Genomic DNA, 19,898 nt, shown 5'->3' on the forward strand with positions numbered 1-19,898 from the left:
CTGTCCAATTTTCCCAACACCATTTGTTGAAGAGACTTTTTTCCACTGGATATTCTTTCCTGCTTTGTCAAAGTTTAGTTGACCATAGAGTTGAGGGTCCATTTCTGGGCTCTCTATTCTGTTCTTTTGATCTATGTGTCTATTTTTTGCCAGTACAATACTGTCTTGATGATTACAGCTTTGTAACAGACCTTGAAGTCTGGAATTGTGATGCCACCAGCTTGGCTTTTCTTTTTCAACATTCCTCTGGCTATTCGGGGGTCTTTTCTGGTTCCATAAAAATTTTAGGATTATTTGTTCCATTTCTTTGAATAAAGTGGATGGTATTTTGATAGGGATTGCATTAAATGTGTAGATTGCTCTAGGTAGCATGGACATTTTCACAATGTTTGTTCTTCCTATCCATGAGCATGGAACGTTTTTCCATTTCTTTGTGTCTTCCTCCATTTCTTTCATGACTATTTTATTGTTTTCTGAGTACAGATTCTTTGTCTCTTTGGTTAGATTTATTCCTAGGTATCTTATGGTTTGGGTGCAATTGTAAATGGGATTGACTCCTTAATTTCTCTTTCTTCTGTTGTTGGTGTATAGAAATGCAACTGATTGCTGTGCATTGGTTTTATATCCTGCCACTTTACTGAATTCCTGTATGAGTTCTAGTAGTTTTGGGGCAGAGTCTTTTGGGTTGTCCACATAAAGTATCATATCATCTGCAAAGAGTCTGACTTCTTTGCCGATTCGGATGCCTTTTCTTTCTTTTTGCTGGCTGATTGCCGAGGCTAGGACTTCTAGTACTATGTTGAATAGCAGTGGTGATAGTGGACATCCCAGCCGTGTTCCTGACCTTAGGGGGAAAGCTCTCAGTTTTTCCCCACTGAGAATGATATTCGCTGTGGGTTTTTCATAGATGGCTTTTACGATATTGAGGTATGTACCCTATATCCCTTTTAATCAAGAAAGGATGTGTACTGTCAAATGCTTTTTCTGAATGAGGATCATATGGTTCTTGTTCTTTTCTTTCTTCTATTTCTTTATTAATGTATTGTACCACACTGATTGATTTGCAAATGTTGAACCAACCTTGCAACCCAGGAATAAATCCCACTTGGTCGTGGTGAATAATCCTTTTAATGTAGTGTTGGATCCTGCTGGCTAGTATTTTGGTGAGAACTTTTGCATCCATGTTCATCAGGGATATTGGTCTGTAATTCTCCTTTTTGATGGGGTTTTTGTCTGATTCTGGGCTCAAGGTAATGCTGTCCTATAAAGAGTTTGGAAGTTTTCCCTCCATCTCTATTTTTTGGAACAGTTTCAGAAGAATAGGTATTGATTCTTATTTAAATGTTTGGTAGAATTCCCCTGGGAAGCCATCTGGCCCTGGGCTCTTGTTTGTTGGGAGATTTTTCATTACTGCTTCAATTTCCTTACTGGTTATGCATCTGTTCAGGTTTTCTATTTCATCCTGGTTCAGTTCTGGTAGTTTATACATCTCTAGAAATGCATCCATTTCTTCCAGATTATCTAATTTGCTGCCATATAGTTGCTCATAATATGTTCTTAAAATTGTATTTCTTTGGTGTTGGTTGTGATCTCTCCTCTTTCATTCATGATTTTATTTATTTGGGTCCTTTCTCTTTTTGATAAGTCCGGCCAGGGGTTTATAAATCTTACTAATTCCTTCAAAGAACCAGCTCCTAGTTTCACTGATCTGTTTTACTGTTCTTTTGGTTTCTATTTCATTGGTTTCTGCTCTGATCTTTATTATTTCTCTTCGCCTGCTGGGTTTAGGCTTTATTTGCTGTTCTTTCTCCAGCTCCTTTAGGTGTACGGTTAGGTTGTGTATTTGAGACCTTTCTTGTTTCTTGAGAAAGGCTTGTATTGCTATATAGTTTCCTCTTAGGACCACCTTTGCTGCATCCCAAAGATTTTGAACAGCTGTGTTTAGATTTTCATTTGCTTCCATGAATTTTTTTAATTCTTCAATTTCCTGGTTGACCCATTCACTCTTTAGTGAATTCACTCTTTCCGACTTTTCTGAGTTCTAGTTTCAAAGCATTGTGGTCTGAAAATAGGCAGGGAATGATCCCAATCTTTTGTACCGGTTGAGACCTGATTTGTGACCCAGGATGTGATCTATTCTGGAGAATGTTCCATGGGCACTAGAGAAGAATGTATATTCTGTTGCTTTGGGATGGAATGTTCTGAATATATCTGTGAAGTCCATCTGGTCCAGTGTGTCATTTAAAGTCTTTATTTCCTTGTTGATCTTTTGCTTAGATGATCTGTCCATTTCAGTGAGGGGGGGGGGGGATGTTAAAGTCCCTTACTATTACTGTATTATTGTTGATGTGTTTGATTTTGTTATTAATTGGCTTATATAATTGGCTGCTCCCATGTTAGGGGCATAGATACTTAAAATTGTTAGATCTTCTTGTTGGAGAGACCCTTTAAGTATGATGTAGTGTCCTTCCTCATCTCTTATTACAGTCTTTGGTTTAAAATCTAATTTGTCTGATTCAAGGATTGCCACCCCAGCTTTCTTTTGGTGTGCATTAGCATGGTAAATGGTTTTCCACCCCCTCACTTTCAGTCTGGAGGGGTCTTTGGGTCTAAAATGAGTCTCTTGCAGGCAGCATATTGATGGGTCTTATTTTTTTTATTCAACGTGATACCCTGTGTCTTTTGACTGGGGCGTTTAGCCCATTTCCATTCAGGGTAACTATTGAAAGATATGAATTTAGTGCCATTGTATTGTCTGTAAGTTGACTGTTACTGTATATTGTCTCTGTTCCTTTCTGGTCTATGTTACTTTTAGACTCTCTTTGCTTAGAGGAGCCCTTTCAATATTTCTTGTAGGGCTGGTTTGAGAATCGCAAATGCTTTTAGTTTCTGTTTGTCCTGGAAGCTTTTTATCTTTCCTTCTATTTCCAATGACAGCCTAGCTTGATACAGTATTCTTGGCTGTCTTTTTTTCTCGTTTAGTGCTCTGAATATATCATGCCAGTCCTTTCTGGCCTGCCAGGTCTCTGTGGATAGGTCTGCTGTCAATCTATATGTTTCTACCGTTGTAGGTTACAGAACTCTTGTCCCGAGCTGCTTCCGGGATTTTCTCTTTTTCTCTGAGACTTGTGAGTTTTACTATTAGCTGGTGGGGTGCTGACCTATTTTTATTGATTTTGAGGAGGGTTCTCTGTGCCTCCTGGATTTTGATGCCTGTTTCCTTCTCCAAATTAGGGGAGTTCTCTTCTATAATTTGCTCTAATATACCTTCTGCCCTTCTCGTTCTTCTTCTTCTGGGATCCCAATTATTCTAATATTGTTTCATCTTATGATATCACTTATCTCCCAAATTCTACACTTGTGATCCAGTAGTTGTTTGTTTATCTCTCTTTTTCTCAGCTTCTTTATTCTTCATCACGTGGTCTTCTATACCGCTAATTCTCTCTTCTGACTCATTCATCCTAGCAGTTAGAGCCTCCATTTTTGATTGCACCTCATTAATAGCCTTTTTGATTTCCACTTAGATTTTAGTTCATTTGTCCAGAAAGGGATTCTCTAGTATCTTCTATGCTTTTGTCAAGCCCAGCTAGTATCTTTATAATCGTCATTCTGAACTCTAGTTCCCACATCCTATTAATGTCCGTATTGATTTGGTCTCTGGCAGTCAGTACTGCCTCTTTTTTTTTTTTTTTTGAGGTGAGTTTTTCCATCTCGTCATTTTGTCCAGAGAAGAACAGATGAATGAGAGAACAAAATGCTAAAAGGGTAACTATGACCCCACAAGAAGATACAGTCAACAAATCAGAAAAGACCCAAAACCGGGGGAAAAGAAAGGGAAAAAAATATATATATATATGATCAGGCTGGTGAATAGAACAGAGCCACACACTAGATATTGGGTGTATTTTGGTCTGTTAGAAGAAACTGCCCCTCAAAATTTTAAAGAAAGGAAAACATACATACACAAAAATAAGGGTAAACATGATGAAGGAATAGAATATGACTGTAAAGATGAAAATTTTAAAAATTTTTAAAAAGGAATTGATAAGAAGCTGATTGAAAAAAGAACAAAAAAATTTTAAAAGAAAAAAGGAGAGAATGTGATCAGGTGGGAGACTAGGACAAAGTCATATACTAGATTTAGTGTATATTTTGGTCTGTTAGAAGAAACTGTATCCTGGACGCCTGGGTGGCTCAGTTGGTTAAGCGACTGCCTTCGGCTCAGGTCATGATCCTGGAGTCCCTGGATCAAGTCCCACATCTGGCTCCCTGCTCAGCAGGGAGTCTGCTTCTCCCTCTGACCCTAACCCCTCTCATGTGCTCTCTCTCATTCTCTCTCTCTCAAATAAATAAAATAAAAAAAAAAACTGTATCCTAAAATTTTAAAGACAAAAAAACATATATATACAAAAAATAAGGTTAAATATAATGAAGGGATAGAATACGAGTGTAAAAATGAAAATTAAAAAAAGATTTTAAAAAAGGAATTGATGTTGGCTGAAAAAGGAAAGAGGAAAAATTCAACTAAAAAAAATAGAAAAAAAATAAAGAAAATTTAAAAAATTAACTTTTAAAGACTAAAAAATCATGGGGAAAAAGCCATGAATTCTATGTGCTATATTCCCCTAGCGCTGGAGTTCTGCCGTTCTCATTGATCGGTAAACTTGGTCTTGGCTGGCTGTTCTTGCTGATCTTCTGGGGGAGGGGCCTGTTGCCGTGGTTCCCAAATGTCTTTGCCGGAGGTGGAATTGCCCCGCCCTTGCCTGGTCTGGGCTAAGTAATCTGCTCGGGTTTGCTCTCCCAAGTTTTTGTTCCCTGAACGCTCTCCGTACAGCGTTGGAAGACGAGAATGAAAAGGGCGGCCTCCCAATCTCTGGCCCCGGAGGAGCCAAGAGCTCGGGGTGCCACTCCTCAGTGCGCCCCCAGAGAAAAGCAATCACTCCCGTCTCCCCGGTCTCCGGTCGCACTCCACACTCACCTGGCCTATGACCAAGCGTTTCTATCTCTGGCACACGACCTCGTTTGGAGTCTCCAGACCCAGCAGATTCCTGGGGTGTGCTCCCGAGCCGCTCCTCCTGGGGGAGGAAGGGGAGTCTCCCCGTATCTGCTGCTCGTTGGGTCCCTGCTGGAGGAGCAGTGGCCCGATTGTGCCATGGATCACGGCTGATGGCAACCCCGAGCTAAGAGCCCACTCGAGTCTGTCTTTGCAGCCAGCTTCTCTGCTCCGAAACCTGGAAGCTCTGCCTGAGCACCCCTGGTCTTTCTGTGACCCCGACGGTCCTGAGACCACACTGTCCCAGCGAGGGTTCCACCCCCCACTTAGCCACTGGAGCGACGTCCCTCAGCAGAGCCGACTTCTGAAAGTTCCGATTTTGTGCTCCGCTGCTCTATCACTTGCCAGTAGCGGCTGACAGAGGCTCCCTCCCCCCACGGTCTATCTTCCCAAATATCGCCTCGGATTCACTTCTCCGCACGTCCTACCTTCCAGAAAGTGGTTGCCTTTCTGTTCACAGAGTTGCTGCTATTCTTTTCTTCGATCTCCTGTTGAGTTTGTAGCTGTTCTGAATGGTTTGATAACTATCTAGCTGAATTCCTGGGACCAGGTGAAATTTAGGTCTCCTACTCCTCCGCCATCTTGCTCCTCCTTCCTCCACATTTTATTTTACAACAACTGCACCATTTGTTATGTAGGAGAACTGGTACAATGGCAACACACGACAAAAGAAGTCTCAAATGACTAAGCTAAATAGAGCTCTTTGCCTTTTTTAAATTAGCTCTACCTCCTTCCCCTCAAAATAATGAACTCAAACAATGCAGACATACACAGCGGGCAGACCACAAGTGGGGCTGGTTCTGCTCCGCTTCACTGAGGTCAGACTACATGCCTAGAATATTTCATTCTCTTTATGACTCTCAATATACGCTAGACCCTGACCAACTTCATTAGAGCAGTATAGTAAAAATCAACCAGGAGGAATCCTCTGAAGACCAAAATCAAGTCATACTGGCTAATAAGCATTAAGTGATGTTTCAGTCATGTACAAAACACCAACGGAAACAAATTAAGAAACTGCTTTGCTTTAATGAAGGAAGATAGAGACATTTAAACTAGTGATTTTCAATTTTTTAAATAGCAGAACCCTATTTCAAATGAACCCTTACCAAAAAATCCCCCAAACACCAAACAAATAAAAGTAATATTATATAAGACTGTATTCTGAAAGTTCAATTTGTAACATATACCTGTTACCATTTTGCCTTTCAGCATAGTAGTGAGAAAATCCTGATTCACACACATTAGAGCTATTAACATTTTCAACGATTTAAAGGAAGTTATATTCCAAGGTCTATGTAGAAACTATTTAACCTAACAACTAAAAGGTAAGAGACATTCCTAGTAAATAACATATCTGAGTATTTGTTTCATTTTTCTGCTTTCAGTGATTATCTACAGATAATCTTAAGACTATAAAACCTATCAGGTATTTTGGAACTGAAGTTAATAATCAATTCAAAAACAACCAACAGCTTTAATCTGGAATCCAAAAGCACTTACGGTATTACTTATAACTTATGGGAACAGGAACCTTATTTAATCATGACTGTATCCTCAGTACCCATATTTTCAAGCATCTCACTTAGAATTTAGTAAGGATTCCACACATGCTTTTTTAAACACAAGATATTCTATCAGAAAAAAGTTCTGTGGGAACAGAGAGCCGACCAACATCTGATTGAGCTGAACCTGGAAACTAAGTAGGATTATGACAATCCAAGAAGCTGAGGAAAGATGATGAGAAAAGCTGTTAAGGAAATGGAGAGAAGTATGGCCACAGGGTTGAAAGCACACTTTGAAAGAAATAGGAGTAATCTAGCTTGAAAGCTGTAGAGTGAATTAGCATGAAGATCACACTTAAAGGACGTGACAGGGTTTGAATTTATGCTCTAGAGTCTTAGAGAAAGAACTAGGACTACTGGATGGAAACTACAGGGATGCACATTTTAGCTCACTAAAACCATCATGCCTGCTCGAAAATGAACTCACTTGCCTCCCAGGACAGTATACCATCAGACTGGAGTCACTGCAAGAGGCTGAGTGGTAGGTAGTCTGTCGGTAACTCAGCAACACTGAAGAAGGAATTCTCACACAGACAAGGATTATTTTGAAGATTTAAATTTCCTTCTAACCCCAAGATTCTGAGTCTGTGGCCTAAAACAAGGATCAGCAAACTGAGGCCCTTGGGCCAAATCTCCTATTTTTTAAATAAAGTTTTATTGGAACACAGCCATTCTCATTCATTTATATATTATCTAGGGCTGCTCTAGGGCTACAAGAGCAGAACTGAGTAGTTCCAAGAGAGAGTACATGACCCACAAAGCTCTGGCCCTTTACAGAAAAAGTTTGCCAACCCCTGATCTAAAATATAGCCAAAGAGGGGTGCCTGGGGGGGTTCAGTCGGTTAAACGGCTAACTCTTGATTTTAGCTCAGGTCAGGATCTCAGGGTGGTTAGATGAAGCCCCACATTGGGCTCTGTGCTCAGCAGGGAATCTGCTTGAGATTCTCTCCCTTTCCTCTGCACCTCCCCCTGCTTGTGTGGGCACACACACTCTCTCTCTCTCAAATTAATAAATCAATCTTTAAAAAAAATAAAAATAAAATAAAATAAAGCCAAAGACTACTTCTTTCAGAAACCTAAAACATAATATTTGTTCTAAATATTTCTCCTATCCACTATTTGAGATGCTGCTCAGAGAGGAGAGGGAAGATTATGCTGCAGTAACATATGACCTCAAATCAGTGACTTACAACAAAGGTTTATTTTTCACTCATGAAACATGTCCATCCTATGCTCCATGTCATCTTTACTCTGAAATCCAGACTGATGTGGAACAACCTCTATCTAGAACACTGTCAGTCACTGTGGCAGAAGAAAAAGAGGGTATAATGAAGCACAAACTGATTTTTAAAGCTTTATCCCCAAACTGATATATATCACTTCTACTCACATTCTGTGAACATGGCCAAACCGGACTTCAACAAGTAGGGAAGTAAAATCCTCCCCCGAGGAAGGAAAGCAGATTTCAGTGAACAGAAATACAATCCACCACATAGTATATTTGGAAATATTTACATAAGTAATTTGTTTTTCTTATTTCTATAAACTATCCTATCCATAGCGTATTTCTATACCAATGTTCAGCCTGAAAGCAAAAAAAAGCAAAGGCACTATAGTAATTCCATGTTTCCCAAGATAAACAATATTAAAGCTCGAATTAAATTATTCTCTATTCTAACAAAAACATGCCTAGAATAAAAAATCTAGAAAACAAAAGAAAATATACCACTCACAGTTCTATGCCCAAAGAGTTACCACTGTGATATATTTGCTTCTAGCACTTTTTCCCTGTGCTTTTCTTTTTTAACAGTTTGATCATCCCCTACTTCTCATTTTATATCCTACCCTTTCTCATTTACCAAAAATTTTTCTATATTATAAATTATCTACAGTTAGCTTTTTAATTATTTTAAGTCACCTTATAGATGGCATAATTTATAACTAAATTTCTATTCTTAGACGATGCTTGGGCTTTCAAATAAAACAACATGATAAGATGATCTTTTCCATAAACCTGTACTGGGAGGCCAATCAGGCTTATCAGCTTAGAAGAGACTCTTAGAAGAATTACTAAGCCAAAGGTTATAAGCATATTAAAGGTCCCTTGTGTGTTTCATAACGCCATTCTCCAAAGCAAGTCTACCAACTCACACTCTTGCTTCAGCAATGACCGGAGCAGTTACTTTCATCCATCTATACCTATATTGGGTATATTCATGTAATAATTTTTTAAAATTAAATAAACTTTGCAAAAACTTATTCTGCTTCATTATACATTTATCTAATAGTGAAGTTGAACATATTTCCATATTTTTCACCCAGGTCTATTTCCTGAAATAAACTGTTTCTGAAATCTGCCTTTAGTCTATTGGGATGTGTTTTATTTCCTATTATTTTGATGTATAAGCTTTTTTCCAGTCATCCGGTTTGTTGCAACAAATTATACTGAATAATCCTACTCTCTCACCCACTGACCTGTGGATCTTTATAACCTAGAATATTTAAAATACTGCTGAAGGGCTAGGCTATACTGTTTTATAAATATAATGCATGTAACTTATAATACATACATATATATGTATACAGATGATATCTAATTTACATATAAAATTTACGTAACACATAATTTCTTCTTTTTTTTTTTTTTTCAGTAGGCTCCACGCCCAGTGTGGAACCCAATGCAGGGCCTGAACTCACAACCCTGAGATCATGACCTGAGCTGAAATCAAGAGTCAGACGCTTAACTGACTGAGCTACCCAGGTGCCCCCACAGAATTTCTGAGCAACTCTAAACAACTTATCTGCCTATTAATACCAGTTACACAAAGTTTTAAATGCTTACAGCCTTCTATAATAGGTTTTGAGATGTCACAGCATGAAACATGTCCATCCTATGCTCTTCATTGTTCTTTTTCATCATTGTCTTAAGGTAGATTATTGCGGGGGAAATAAGATATAAGTCAGATAATTTGCTGTAGCAGGTTGGCTAATAGTTAATGGTATTAACAAGGATAAAAGTGTTGGGTTTGAAGAAGCATTGCTACTGCAATAAAAGGATTTCTAGCATTCTAAAAATTCAAACTATTTAGTGGAACTTCTTATGTAAAATAATAATGGGTGTTCTTGATAACAGTGAAAGCACTCTAGGATCCTAAACTATCTTCTCAAAGTTTAAAATTATATTTCACAATACTCCTACTGTTAATTTTAAAGAGCATTCTTTAAGAATGTTCTGAATGCAACTAAAGTTCAGAACTAAAACCAACCCTACTAAGAGACAATTACACACAGTAAAAGTAAAAGGCATGTATCACAGGACCACAATTTAAGCCTAAAGCTCTGCAAGTGAAATCCCATCACAGCAAATGCCATTACAGAACACTAAAAGAGCCACATGAAGACCACTTTCATGTTTCTAGGCATAGTTTATAAGATCGTCTGGTTAAAACAAATTCTATTAACAAAATTTTAAAATCTTGTATAGAAGTTTTCCTTGATAAATCTCTAATGAGAAAATATTCATTATGCGCACCATTTCATTCTGTATATCCAAAGAACTTGATTAAATGTTGGTTGTGCTACATACATGGTAGAAAGAAGTAAACCAAATGGCTGCTTATACCTTCTTTGGTTCTACAGTAGTAATATCCTTCATTATTTCATTATTTCATTTGAGTCTCACAATCCTACAAATTAGAAAAGATAATTTAGCATAGTTACTGATGAGGAAATAGAAAAAAATTAGGTGATTTGTCCATAATCACACAGCCATTGTGCAGACCCTTTTGTCTTCTGACTCCCACCCATTACTCTTCCTCCAGTAGCCATGCTTACTCTCTTGACTCCATTCCTCCCTAACTATCTTAGATTTACCACATTTATCTAAAAGCCACATACACTTAACCAAGCAAAAACTGAAGAAGTTTCAAAAGACTACAGAACACAGTTTTGAGTACCTATCAGGTGCAAACACCTATTGGACACTGGTAAAAATACAGTGGGTGGCATAAATTAATACAGGAAGTCTCTCCCATGTTAGTTAGAGGTGAAATTCCTATGTCTCTGATTTACAAGATCAGAGTCTCACAGAAAAATGAAAGAAGATACGTATATATAAAAAGAAAATAATTTCTGGAACGCATACATTTCTGAAAACTAGATTTGTCACCATTAAATGGATTCTTTTCCTAAACCATCACATTCACATGTTCAGAAAACAACAAAGTAAGGTTAAAGTTTTCAAACAAATCCTTATCACCTGAAATGTAAGTCTGTCATATTTGCATACCCCCTTGTTCATTTTGTAATCCATGCCCAAGTTTTTGCCTGCCCATCTGTTTTTTCACAAACCTCAGCAGTACCAAAGCCACTGGACCTGGTCTTTTATCCACATATTGAAAAAAGTACAAAATAACCAGAACACCTCTTGCCATATTAACTGTCCTGATGCCACTCCAGAGAAGACAGCAGTTACATTCACTAGATTTGAAGCACTAACTCACCTAGAGAGCTTTCACCAAAATAAACATGCTCAGGGCCTATCTCCCAGAGATTATAATTCAATAAAAGCCTAGAATGTGGCCCATTTCTTAGTTAAAAACTAAAGATTTAAAAAGACTGAGTTGAATTAGCATATGAGTGAGAATATTTTAACATTCTGATGTACAAATACCAAACCCTGTTATTCACTCATTTACTCAACTAATCTTTATTAAGCATCTTACACTGTGCCAGGCAAGGTTCTAGCCCCTGGGATATAGCAATGATCAAGACTCACATCTGTGCTCCATGGTACTTCTATTTCACTGGGCAGACAGAAATTAAGTCCGATAAATGATACCAGATCAGATACAAATAAATTCTGTGAAGAGAAATAAAGCTGGACAAAGGGTTAGGAAAGAATTGGAGGGCAAGGTACATCTATCTTAGATAAGGGTGGTCAGGGAAAGTCTCAGAGGAGGTGACATTTGATCAAAGATGTGAATGATGAAGACCTAGGGACATCAGATGAAGAGCACATTTAAGGCCCTACAGTGCTACCTCTGATCCACGTTTGGCTCGGTGCTACGACATCAAATTGGCTTTATACCTCCAAAAAACTTAATACATGAATAAGACCTGACAATATAAGACTTCGGTATCAAAGTAAATGTTTCTAGCAACGATGCTATGCAATTTAAATACTATGGACTGGCTTAGGGAAGGAGACAAGATCTAATTTAATATGAGTCTTAATGGATGAATGAAATTCCAGTTCACAGAAGTGGGAAAAGAAGCTTTTCACAAGAAGCAAAAGTAAAACGAAAGTTCAGAAACAAGGAAGTACAAATAAAAAACCTAAAATATCAGAATAAGCCCAATGACCAAAATTGGAGAATATAAAGGGGAAAATGTACATCAGAATTAGGACAAGAATGACTTTACCCTTTTTTGCTTAGAAAATGCCTATTTATCCAAGACCCAGCTTAAAAAGTCAATCCCTCTATGAAGGACTAACTCTCAAAGGCAGTAACTTCTCTTCTGTGTTGCCACCTACCTTCCTCTGTACCTTACTCTCAGAGATGACTTACTCATCACAAAACCCACATTCTCCATCGACCACCATATCTGTTCATAGTTCCTAACACACAAGCAGCATAGAAAATACATTTGTTCACTCAACTAAAGCAGAGTAAAATGCGATGGAAGGTCCACAGACTGGAAAACTCAACATAGTAAAGATGTCAATTCTCCTTAAATTGATCTACAGGCTTAATGTAATTCCTATCACAATCCCAGCAAGGTATTTATTTTATAAACACAGACAACTTTATTCTAAAATTTATATGGAAAGGCACAGGCCCTAGAATAGCTAAAACAATGTTGGCAAGGAAGAAAATGGAAATAATCATTCTGCCTGATATTAAGGCTTACTATATAGGTACAATAATCAAAACCCTGTGGTATCAGTGAAGAGACATACATACGTTAATATAACAAAACAGAGAACCCAGAAACAGACCCAGATATGTCCAACTGATTTTCTACAAAAGTGCAAAAGTAATCCAATGGAGGAAAACAGTTTTTCAACAAGCAGAGCTAGAGCAATTGGATATCCATAGGCCACCAAAAAAATTAAATAAAAATTAACTGAAAATGGATCATGAACTAAAACTATGAAAATTTTTAGAAAAAAAATAGGTGAAAATCTTTGAGATCTAGTATTAAGCAAAGACTTTCAAATTGAAAGCACCATCCATAAAGGTAAATATAGATAAACTGGGCCTCATGAAAACTAAAAATTTTGTTCTGCAAAAGACCATGTGAAAAGGATGAAAGGCAAGTTACAGAATGATAAAGTATCTGTAAACCATATATTATCTGATAAAGGAGTAGTATCTGGAATACATAAAGAACTCTCAAAACTCAAAAGAATATAAAACAATCCAATTAGAAAATGGACAAAAGACATGTATAGGCATTTCAGTGAAGAGGACATATAGATGGCAAATAAACACATCAAAGGCTGCTCAGTATCATTAGCCATTGGGTAAATACAAATCAAAACCACAATGAGACATCACCACACATCTATTAGAATACATAAATTAATTATAAAACAAAAACAAAAAACCAATTTGTCTTCATCAAATGCTGGTGAAGATGCAGAGCAATTAGAACACAAATAAAAACCACAATGAGATATCAGGACACACCTATTAAAATGTTTAAAAAACGTTAAATGCTAACAAGAATGCAGAGAAACTGGGTCACTCATAAACTGCTAGTGGGAATATAAAATAAAATAGTACAGCCACGGAGAAACAGATTGGCAGTTTCTTAAAAAAACTAAACAGGCAACTACCATATGTATGACCCAACAATAGCACTCTTATGTTCACACAAAACCTGTATATAAATGTTCAGAGCCAAAACCAGGAAATAATCCAGATGTTCTTAAACAGGTAAATAGTTAACAAACTGTGGAACACCCATACAATGGAATACAACTCAGCAATAAAAAGGAAAAAACTATTGATATATACAACTTGGATGAATCTCCGGAATATCATGCTAAATTTAAAAAGCCAATCCTAAAAGGTTATATACAGTATGTTCTATAAATAGAACATCCTTGAAATGAAAAAAGTACACAAATAGAGACCAGGTTAGTAGTTAAAGGGATTAAAAAGGGGCTGAGAGCAAAAGGGAAGCAGCGGTGTGGCTACAAAAGGGCAACATGAAGAATTTTTGTGGTGTGGAAACATTCTCTATCTTGACTGTATCAATGTCAATTTCCTGGTTGATATGTACTATGGTTTATGTTACCAAGGAAACAAACTGGGCAAATGGGTCACGGTCTCTCTCTGTATTATTTCTTACAACGGCATATGAATTTACAATTACCTCAAAAAAAAAAAGTTTAATTAAAAAAACAGGATGGGGGGTCACCTGGGTGGCTCAGTTGGTTAAGCATCTGCCTTCGGCTCAGGTCGTGATCCCAGGATCCTGGGATTGAGCCCCGAGTCGGTCTCCCTGCTCAGCGGGGAGTCTGCTTTTCCCTCTCCCTCTGCCCCTCCCCACCCTGCTCATGTGTGCTCTCTCGCTCTGCTCTCTCTCAAATAAATAAATAAAATCTTAGAAAAAAAAACAAAAACAAAAACAGGATGGGGCTCCTGGGTGGCTGAGTCGGTTAAGCGACTAACTCTTGATTTCAGCTCAGGTCACAATGGAGCCCCAAGTCAGGCTCCACAGTCAGCAGGGAGTCTGCCTGAGATTTTCTCTCTGTCCCCCACCACCCCACCCCACCCCCCACCCCGGGTATGTGTGCACATGTGTGCACGGGCACCCTCTCTCAAAAAAAACAAATTTAAAAAAAAAAAAAAAAAAAAAATGAAAGGCAAAGAAGTTAACCTTAGAACCTTAGCAGGGAAAAGATCCTCTTTTGGGGGAAAAAAAAAAGAATGGGCTGACAGACACAAAATACCCAAAAGATGTAATCTCAAGTTCAATGTTAATTGGGCTGCAAAGGATAGGAGTCACCAAAGAGAAGTTCAGTTGGCAGAACTGGGAACTTTAAAGGAATCAAGAAAACTTGGAATGTTAAAGTCTATGGGGAGCATGATTAAGAATCAGTAATAATAATACAGTATTTCCCACTAGTCTTACTGCATCTAAAGCACTAATTTACTACTGCTAATTCATTACACAGAGATTTGTTGATTCTTTTATCTACAAACTGACAGAATATTCACTAAAACTGAAAAGTTTTCTAAAAAAATTTTATCATCACAATTTGCATGTCCCTAGGAAATTCAACAAAATGGAACTTTACTTGTAGAATTATAATGTAATCTTAGTAATAGTGAAAATTAATATTTTCACCCCTATCCAAAAGAAAAGGATAGGGAAAATAATGAAAAGGACAGGGATAATCATGAAAAAGATAGGGATAAAACTGGGTCCAAATAAAACAGGTGCATAGAGAAAATGTCTTACGGTCACACAAAAATGGTGACAAAAGTAGAATTAGAATTCGATTCTCAACTATGGTAGTGATCACTATAGTATTTTTTTTTCCTCCCTCACACAAAGAATCTCTTTCTTCTTATATAAATAAGGGTGCCCTCATGAACTGGGGACTTCTACTACTGGCTAATGCAACAAGCAATGTTTCTTTCTTTTTAACACTTATAATCTTTATAATGCATCTCAAAAAAGTCTGTGGAGCTTGAATGTTCCAGGATATCTAAGTAGAAAAGTTGCATGTTATGAACTTTCCCAAAGCTGCATCAGCATTCATTTTGAGATAACATTCTTAGACTAAATTCATTGTCAACGATGCCCAATAAAACTCAACCAGGAAAATGTATCCGTTAATTAAAACTTAATTTTAATTCAATAAATATTTCCTGAGTGGTTAATGACCAGTCACTGTAGAGACACAGTACAACAGTAATGAAAATGTGAAAATGTAACTCTTGCTCTTATCCAGTAAACAGGCAACTACAATAAGATCCAATAAATGGTAAGATACTAAGGAGTCACAGCCCCACAGGAGCATGAGAAGTCACCTACACCAGTAGGAAGACAATCAGACAAGTTAGGGGAAGTGACGTATAAAGAGACCTCAAAGAAAAGCAAGTAACAGCCAGCTGAGAAGCAGAGAGGGATAAATATCACAGAATGACACAAACATTTACAGCCATTCACTTAAAAAAAATACACAAAATGATCTTAAGAGGAGAAGAATTCTCAAGAGAATGAAAACTTTAGTAATAAAAGCTGATAGCCAACAGACTAATGATAACTTTACAGATCAGAGAAAGATAAAATCTAAGCTGGCTATGTGGAAGCAGAGAAGAGTCTGCTTGGTGCCAGTGAAAGCAAGAGAAACTCAGTGCCAAGAAAAAGAGGCACCGGGCACCTTCAAAAGTGGCCATGTGAACAGATCATAAAACAAGAAGTTATGGTTGAAATTCTGTCTGAGAGACAAATTAGAAGTCCAGATCTCCATTTCCACTCACAAAAAAGAAAGATTATCCTGTCCCTTCCAGTGACTGGACTCAATGACAACAGGCATACGAGAGGGGAGAAGTGGAAGTAGGGGATGAAAAAAAAGAAGAGGAAGATGAAATGAAATTCTGTTTTCTAAACTGTGAGAATTGTGGCCCCATCCTTCCCCCATGGCAACCAAAATGCCAGCAGTTAGGTTTATATCTTATCTTCTCTAAGTAAGATTCTGGGAAATCTAACACACACACAACTCTCCTCTCCCATCAGCTCAAAAGGACCTATGCATAATTACAGTTGGAAATTCACCAATGAAATGGCCCTACCAGTTCCCACTATACTGAAGCTCATAGTGTACATGCCCCATACATGTGTGATGAGCTTCCCATCACATGGTTATGAAAGAAGACTACTGTTTTCCATTTTAAACCTCATTTGGCTTTTTAAAACTATGTACTTCGGGGCGCCTGGGTGGCTCAGTTGTTAAGCATCTGCCTTCAGCTCAGGTCATGATCCCAGCGTCCTGGGATCGAGCCCCACATCGCGCTCCCTGCTCAGTGGGAAGCCTGCTTCTCCCTCTCCCACTCCCCCCTGCATGTGTTCCCTCTCTCACTGTGTCTCTATCAAATAAATAAAAAAATATTTAAAAAAATAATAAATTTAAAAAATAAAATAAAATAAAATTATGTACTTCGATAAAAATTATGAAAAACACAATGGTAAGTATAGGTGGGACAAAAAGGAAAAGTAAAAGACTGTAAGTAGAGGATTTTATCATTTTTATATAGAAGATAAATAAAAACAGAATTTAAAACAAATCACTCTCAATCCTAATAAAAGTACATGCCAAAAGAGGGTACCTAAAAAGTAAAAAGGACTCAACCTGTATATCCATTAACGTAAATGGCAACTCCACTAAAAATCGTAGATGAAGTTCCATCCTTCTGTATAGTAGCATCTGATCGAAATTGTTCCTCCAATTTCTGGACCTTGGCAGCCATATACCCACCCTAGAATTTAAAAAAAGGTAAACCAATCACAAAAGTTATATTTTCTTCACCCTCTTTAAGGAAATTTACATTAAAATAAATAAATAAATAAACAAACCGTATTCTACGCTAGTGACCAAGGTATAATGATAACATAAGGTATAATTACAAACATTAACCATAAGGCAAGGCAATAAAACAGGTCAAGGAAGACTTTTCCCTTTGTCAATTCAATTTTTAACTGTTTTATCACATTCTTATAAATTACTTTAAAAGAGGAGAAAGGTAGGTCAAGAATAATGTTTAATGCCACAAAATATTGTTCTTACCTACAAAATCAAGAAGTTACAATGAAGTTTAAACCAATTAAAAATTTGACATGTGGTCAGTAAGAGTATATTTTTCACTGGCTTCCACTTCTTCTGAATACCGGAAGCTTAAAGTTAGCAACTTAAAGTAAAATGAAACAGTTCAACAAACCAGTATAGCCCTCCATACATGTAGCTACTATAATAGAAGATTCAGGGACCAAATTCTGGATCTAATCAATCTACTTGATAGCAGTAATAATTTTTATTAGAGAACATGTACTTCAGAAAGAATATAAAAACATTATTTTTACTAAAGACCTACATAAATATATGAATTCAGCTACACTTTTCCTAAACACTGACAAAATTAAGCTTAATTATTTGAATTACCAATTAACTCTTTATTGATTTTACTTTACTAAAAAGAACTACCCATTAGATCTTTAAAATACAGCCACAGGTATCTAGACGTGGTACACATACTTCTTCCAAAATGGAAATTACTTCATTGATTATTCAGATATTACATGTTCATTGTGGGAAAAAAAATTTTTTTTCAAAAAATATAGGAAAATATGAAGAAGAAAACTTAAATGAGGTAGGATTCCATTCACTGTTAACATTTTGGGATCTTATTTTCAAAGTTTATTACTATGTCTCAGAATATAGAGGTTTTAGAAAAATAAGATCATATATAATAGTCCTTTATAACACAACATTTTAGTCAAGGCCATCTTGCCAAGTTAAATATAAAGGTAAGGGGCACCTGGGTGGCTCAGTTGGTTAAGCGCCCAACTCTTGATTTTGGCTCAGGTCATGATCTCAGGGTTGTGAGATCAAGCCCCACATCAGGCTCCATGCTAGGCATGGAGCCTGCTTAAGATTCTCTCCCTCTCTCTCCCTTGAAAGAAAGAAAGAAAGAGAGAGAGAAAGAGAAATGTAAAGATAAATAATGGTTGAATGGTGTTCCACTACATAGAGGCAATTTATCTGATCAATCCCCTACTACAGTATACCATGTTTTCCTGTTTTTCAGTATTAATTAGCACTGCTGCAATACCATTACCATAAATAAATACCTGTGTACCAGAACATTTATTTCCTCAAGATAAAATAAAGTTCACGTGTTAAGAAGTTTAAACAAGCTTTCAATACGTTGTGAAAACTCAGAAGAATTGATACCTAAAGTGATTTACACTTTTAAAAAATGCCTTAAACCACAGTATAACCTACAAGAAGAATGAAAAATACCTAGACAATTAAATATAAGTATTTTTATTCTTTTAAAACACACCCATTTTTCCCAGCCATCATTTTCAGCTCGCCTCCTCCATCCACCTCGTCTCATGGTGGAGCTTCTGTATTAAGGGGGAAAAAAAAAAAAGTGAATTTTATAACATAATGCACTACTAATTGACATTTTATTTCAAATTAAGAAAAATAAGTTAAAATAAACTCAAATATTCAATTTGTGAAAGTTAAAACTCTTTCCAAAGCATATATTCTCCTGCTTCTAAGTGAAATTTGTACCTAAAACACCTGTAGGTAAGTATCAGGTTTAAATTATAACTACTATAAATTTAGTTTTATAGCAAAAACTTTTATGCATTCCTGAGCATCAAACCGAATATACATTTGCATAAAGAATCACCAAATTAACATGGCCACTCTTACTTGTTAACATTAATTAGTATTAACAGAACCCAAGAAAACATTTTCCTTCATGAATTGCCCTCTGATATGGCTCTTAAACTCTGTCTTTGCTATTACACACTAGACACGTAAGAGTGCAGTCACAGTGTAATTCATCTATTATGCAAAAACCCCTAAAACAAGTCAATTAAAACAACACATCTAGGGGAGATAATGCAGAAGGATTATCACTTATAATAAACTATCAAATCTGGCATTCTCCTTAAGGCACTTGACCCACTATCCCATTAAACCACCAAAATGACCAAATAATGGCTTATTCTCAAGTGTCAGCTGGCTTAGTGGCAAGATATAAAATGGTTCAGAAGTCAAAGCAGGCATTAAATTGAAACTCCTCATAAAATTCTTCTAGCCATATGGCTACATCTTTAGACATGACTGCATTATCCTTCACGAAATTATCATGTCCTCTATTTAGGTTATTTTTCTTCCACTAACTATGTACAAGTTAATCAATTAATACGCTATGAGAGAAGCTCTGTACATTATCCAAGTCAAATCAGCTTTGATATGGTTTATAAGAATTTGTTACTAAATGACACCTTAAAACATGACACTTTAGCCACACACATCAACAGATATTTTCTTTCAAATACTTCTATATTTGACATATTATGTGATTTATACTTTTCCCTTGCTGCCATTAATATTAATTAGGAATTTTTACTGTCTACTCTTAAAAGGGGTCTAAAAGATAGGTAGAGACATTCTCTTCAAAAATGCAAGTCTGAAAGAGAGACAAGGGGCATGAACAAAGAGCTCTGCAAACAGGAGG

The 19,898-nt window shown here is 36.9% G+C and overlaps 1 protein-coding gene across 1 annotated transcript in view; it reads right to left on the reverse strand.

Moving 5' to 3' along the window:
• REV1 (REV1 DNA directed polymerase) overlaps nucleotides 1-19,898 on the reverse strand; it is a 101,178-nt gene that overhangs the window by 53,667 nt on the left and 27,613 nt on the right. The window contains exons 2-3 of the mRNA XM_021701189.1: nucleotides 18,705-18,768; nucleotides 16,994-17,120 (exon numbers count right to left, since the gene is read on the reverse strand). Of these exons, the coding sequence (XP_021556864.1) occupies nucleotides 16,994-17,120; nucleotides 18,705-18,758 (181 nt within the window). The 5' untranslated portion in view covers nucleotides 18,759-18,768. The remainder of the gene's footprint in view (nucleotides 1-16,993; nucleotides 17,121-18,704; nucleotides 18,769-19,898) is intronic.

Source organism: Neomonachus schauinslandi, chromosome 10 (assembly GCF_002201575.2).
Source record: "Neomonachus schauinslandi chromosome 10, ASM220157v2, whole genome shotgun sequence".
Lineage (NCBI taxonomy): Eukaryota > Metazoa > Chordata > Mammalia > Carnivora > Phocidae > Neomonachus > Neomonachus schauinslandi.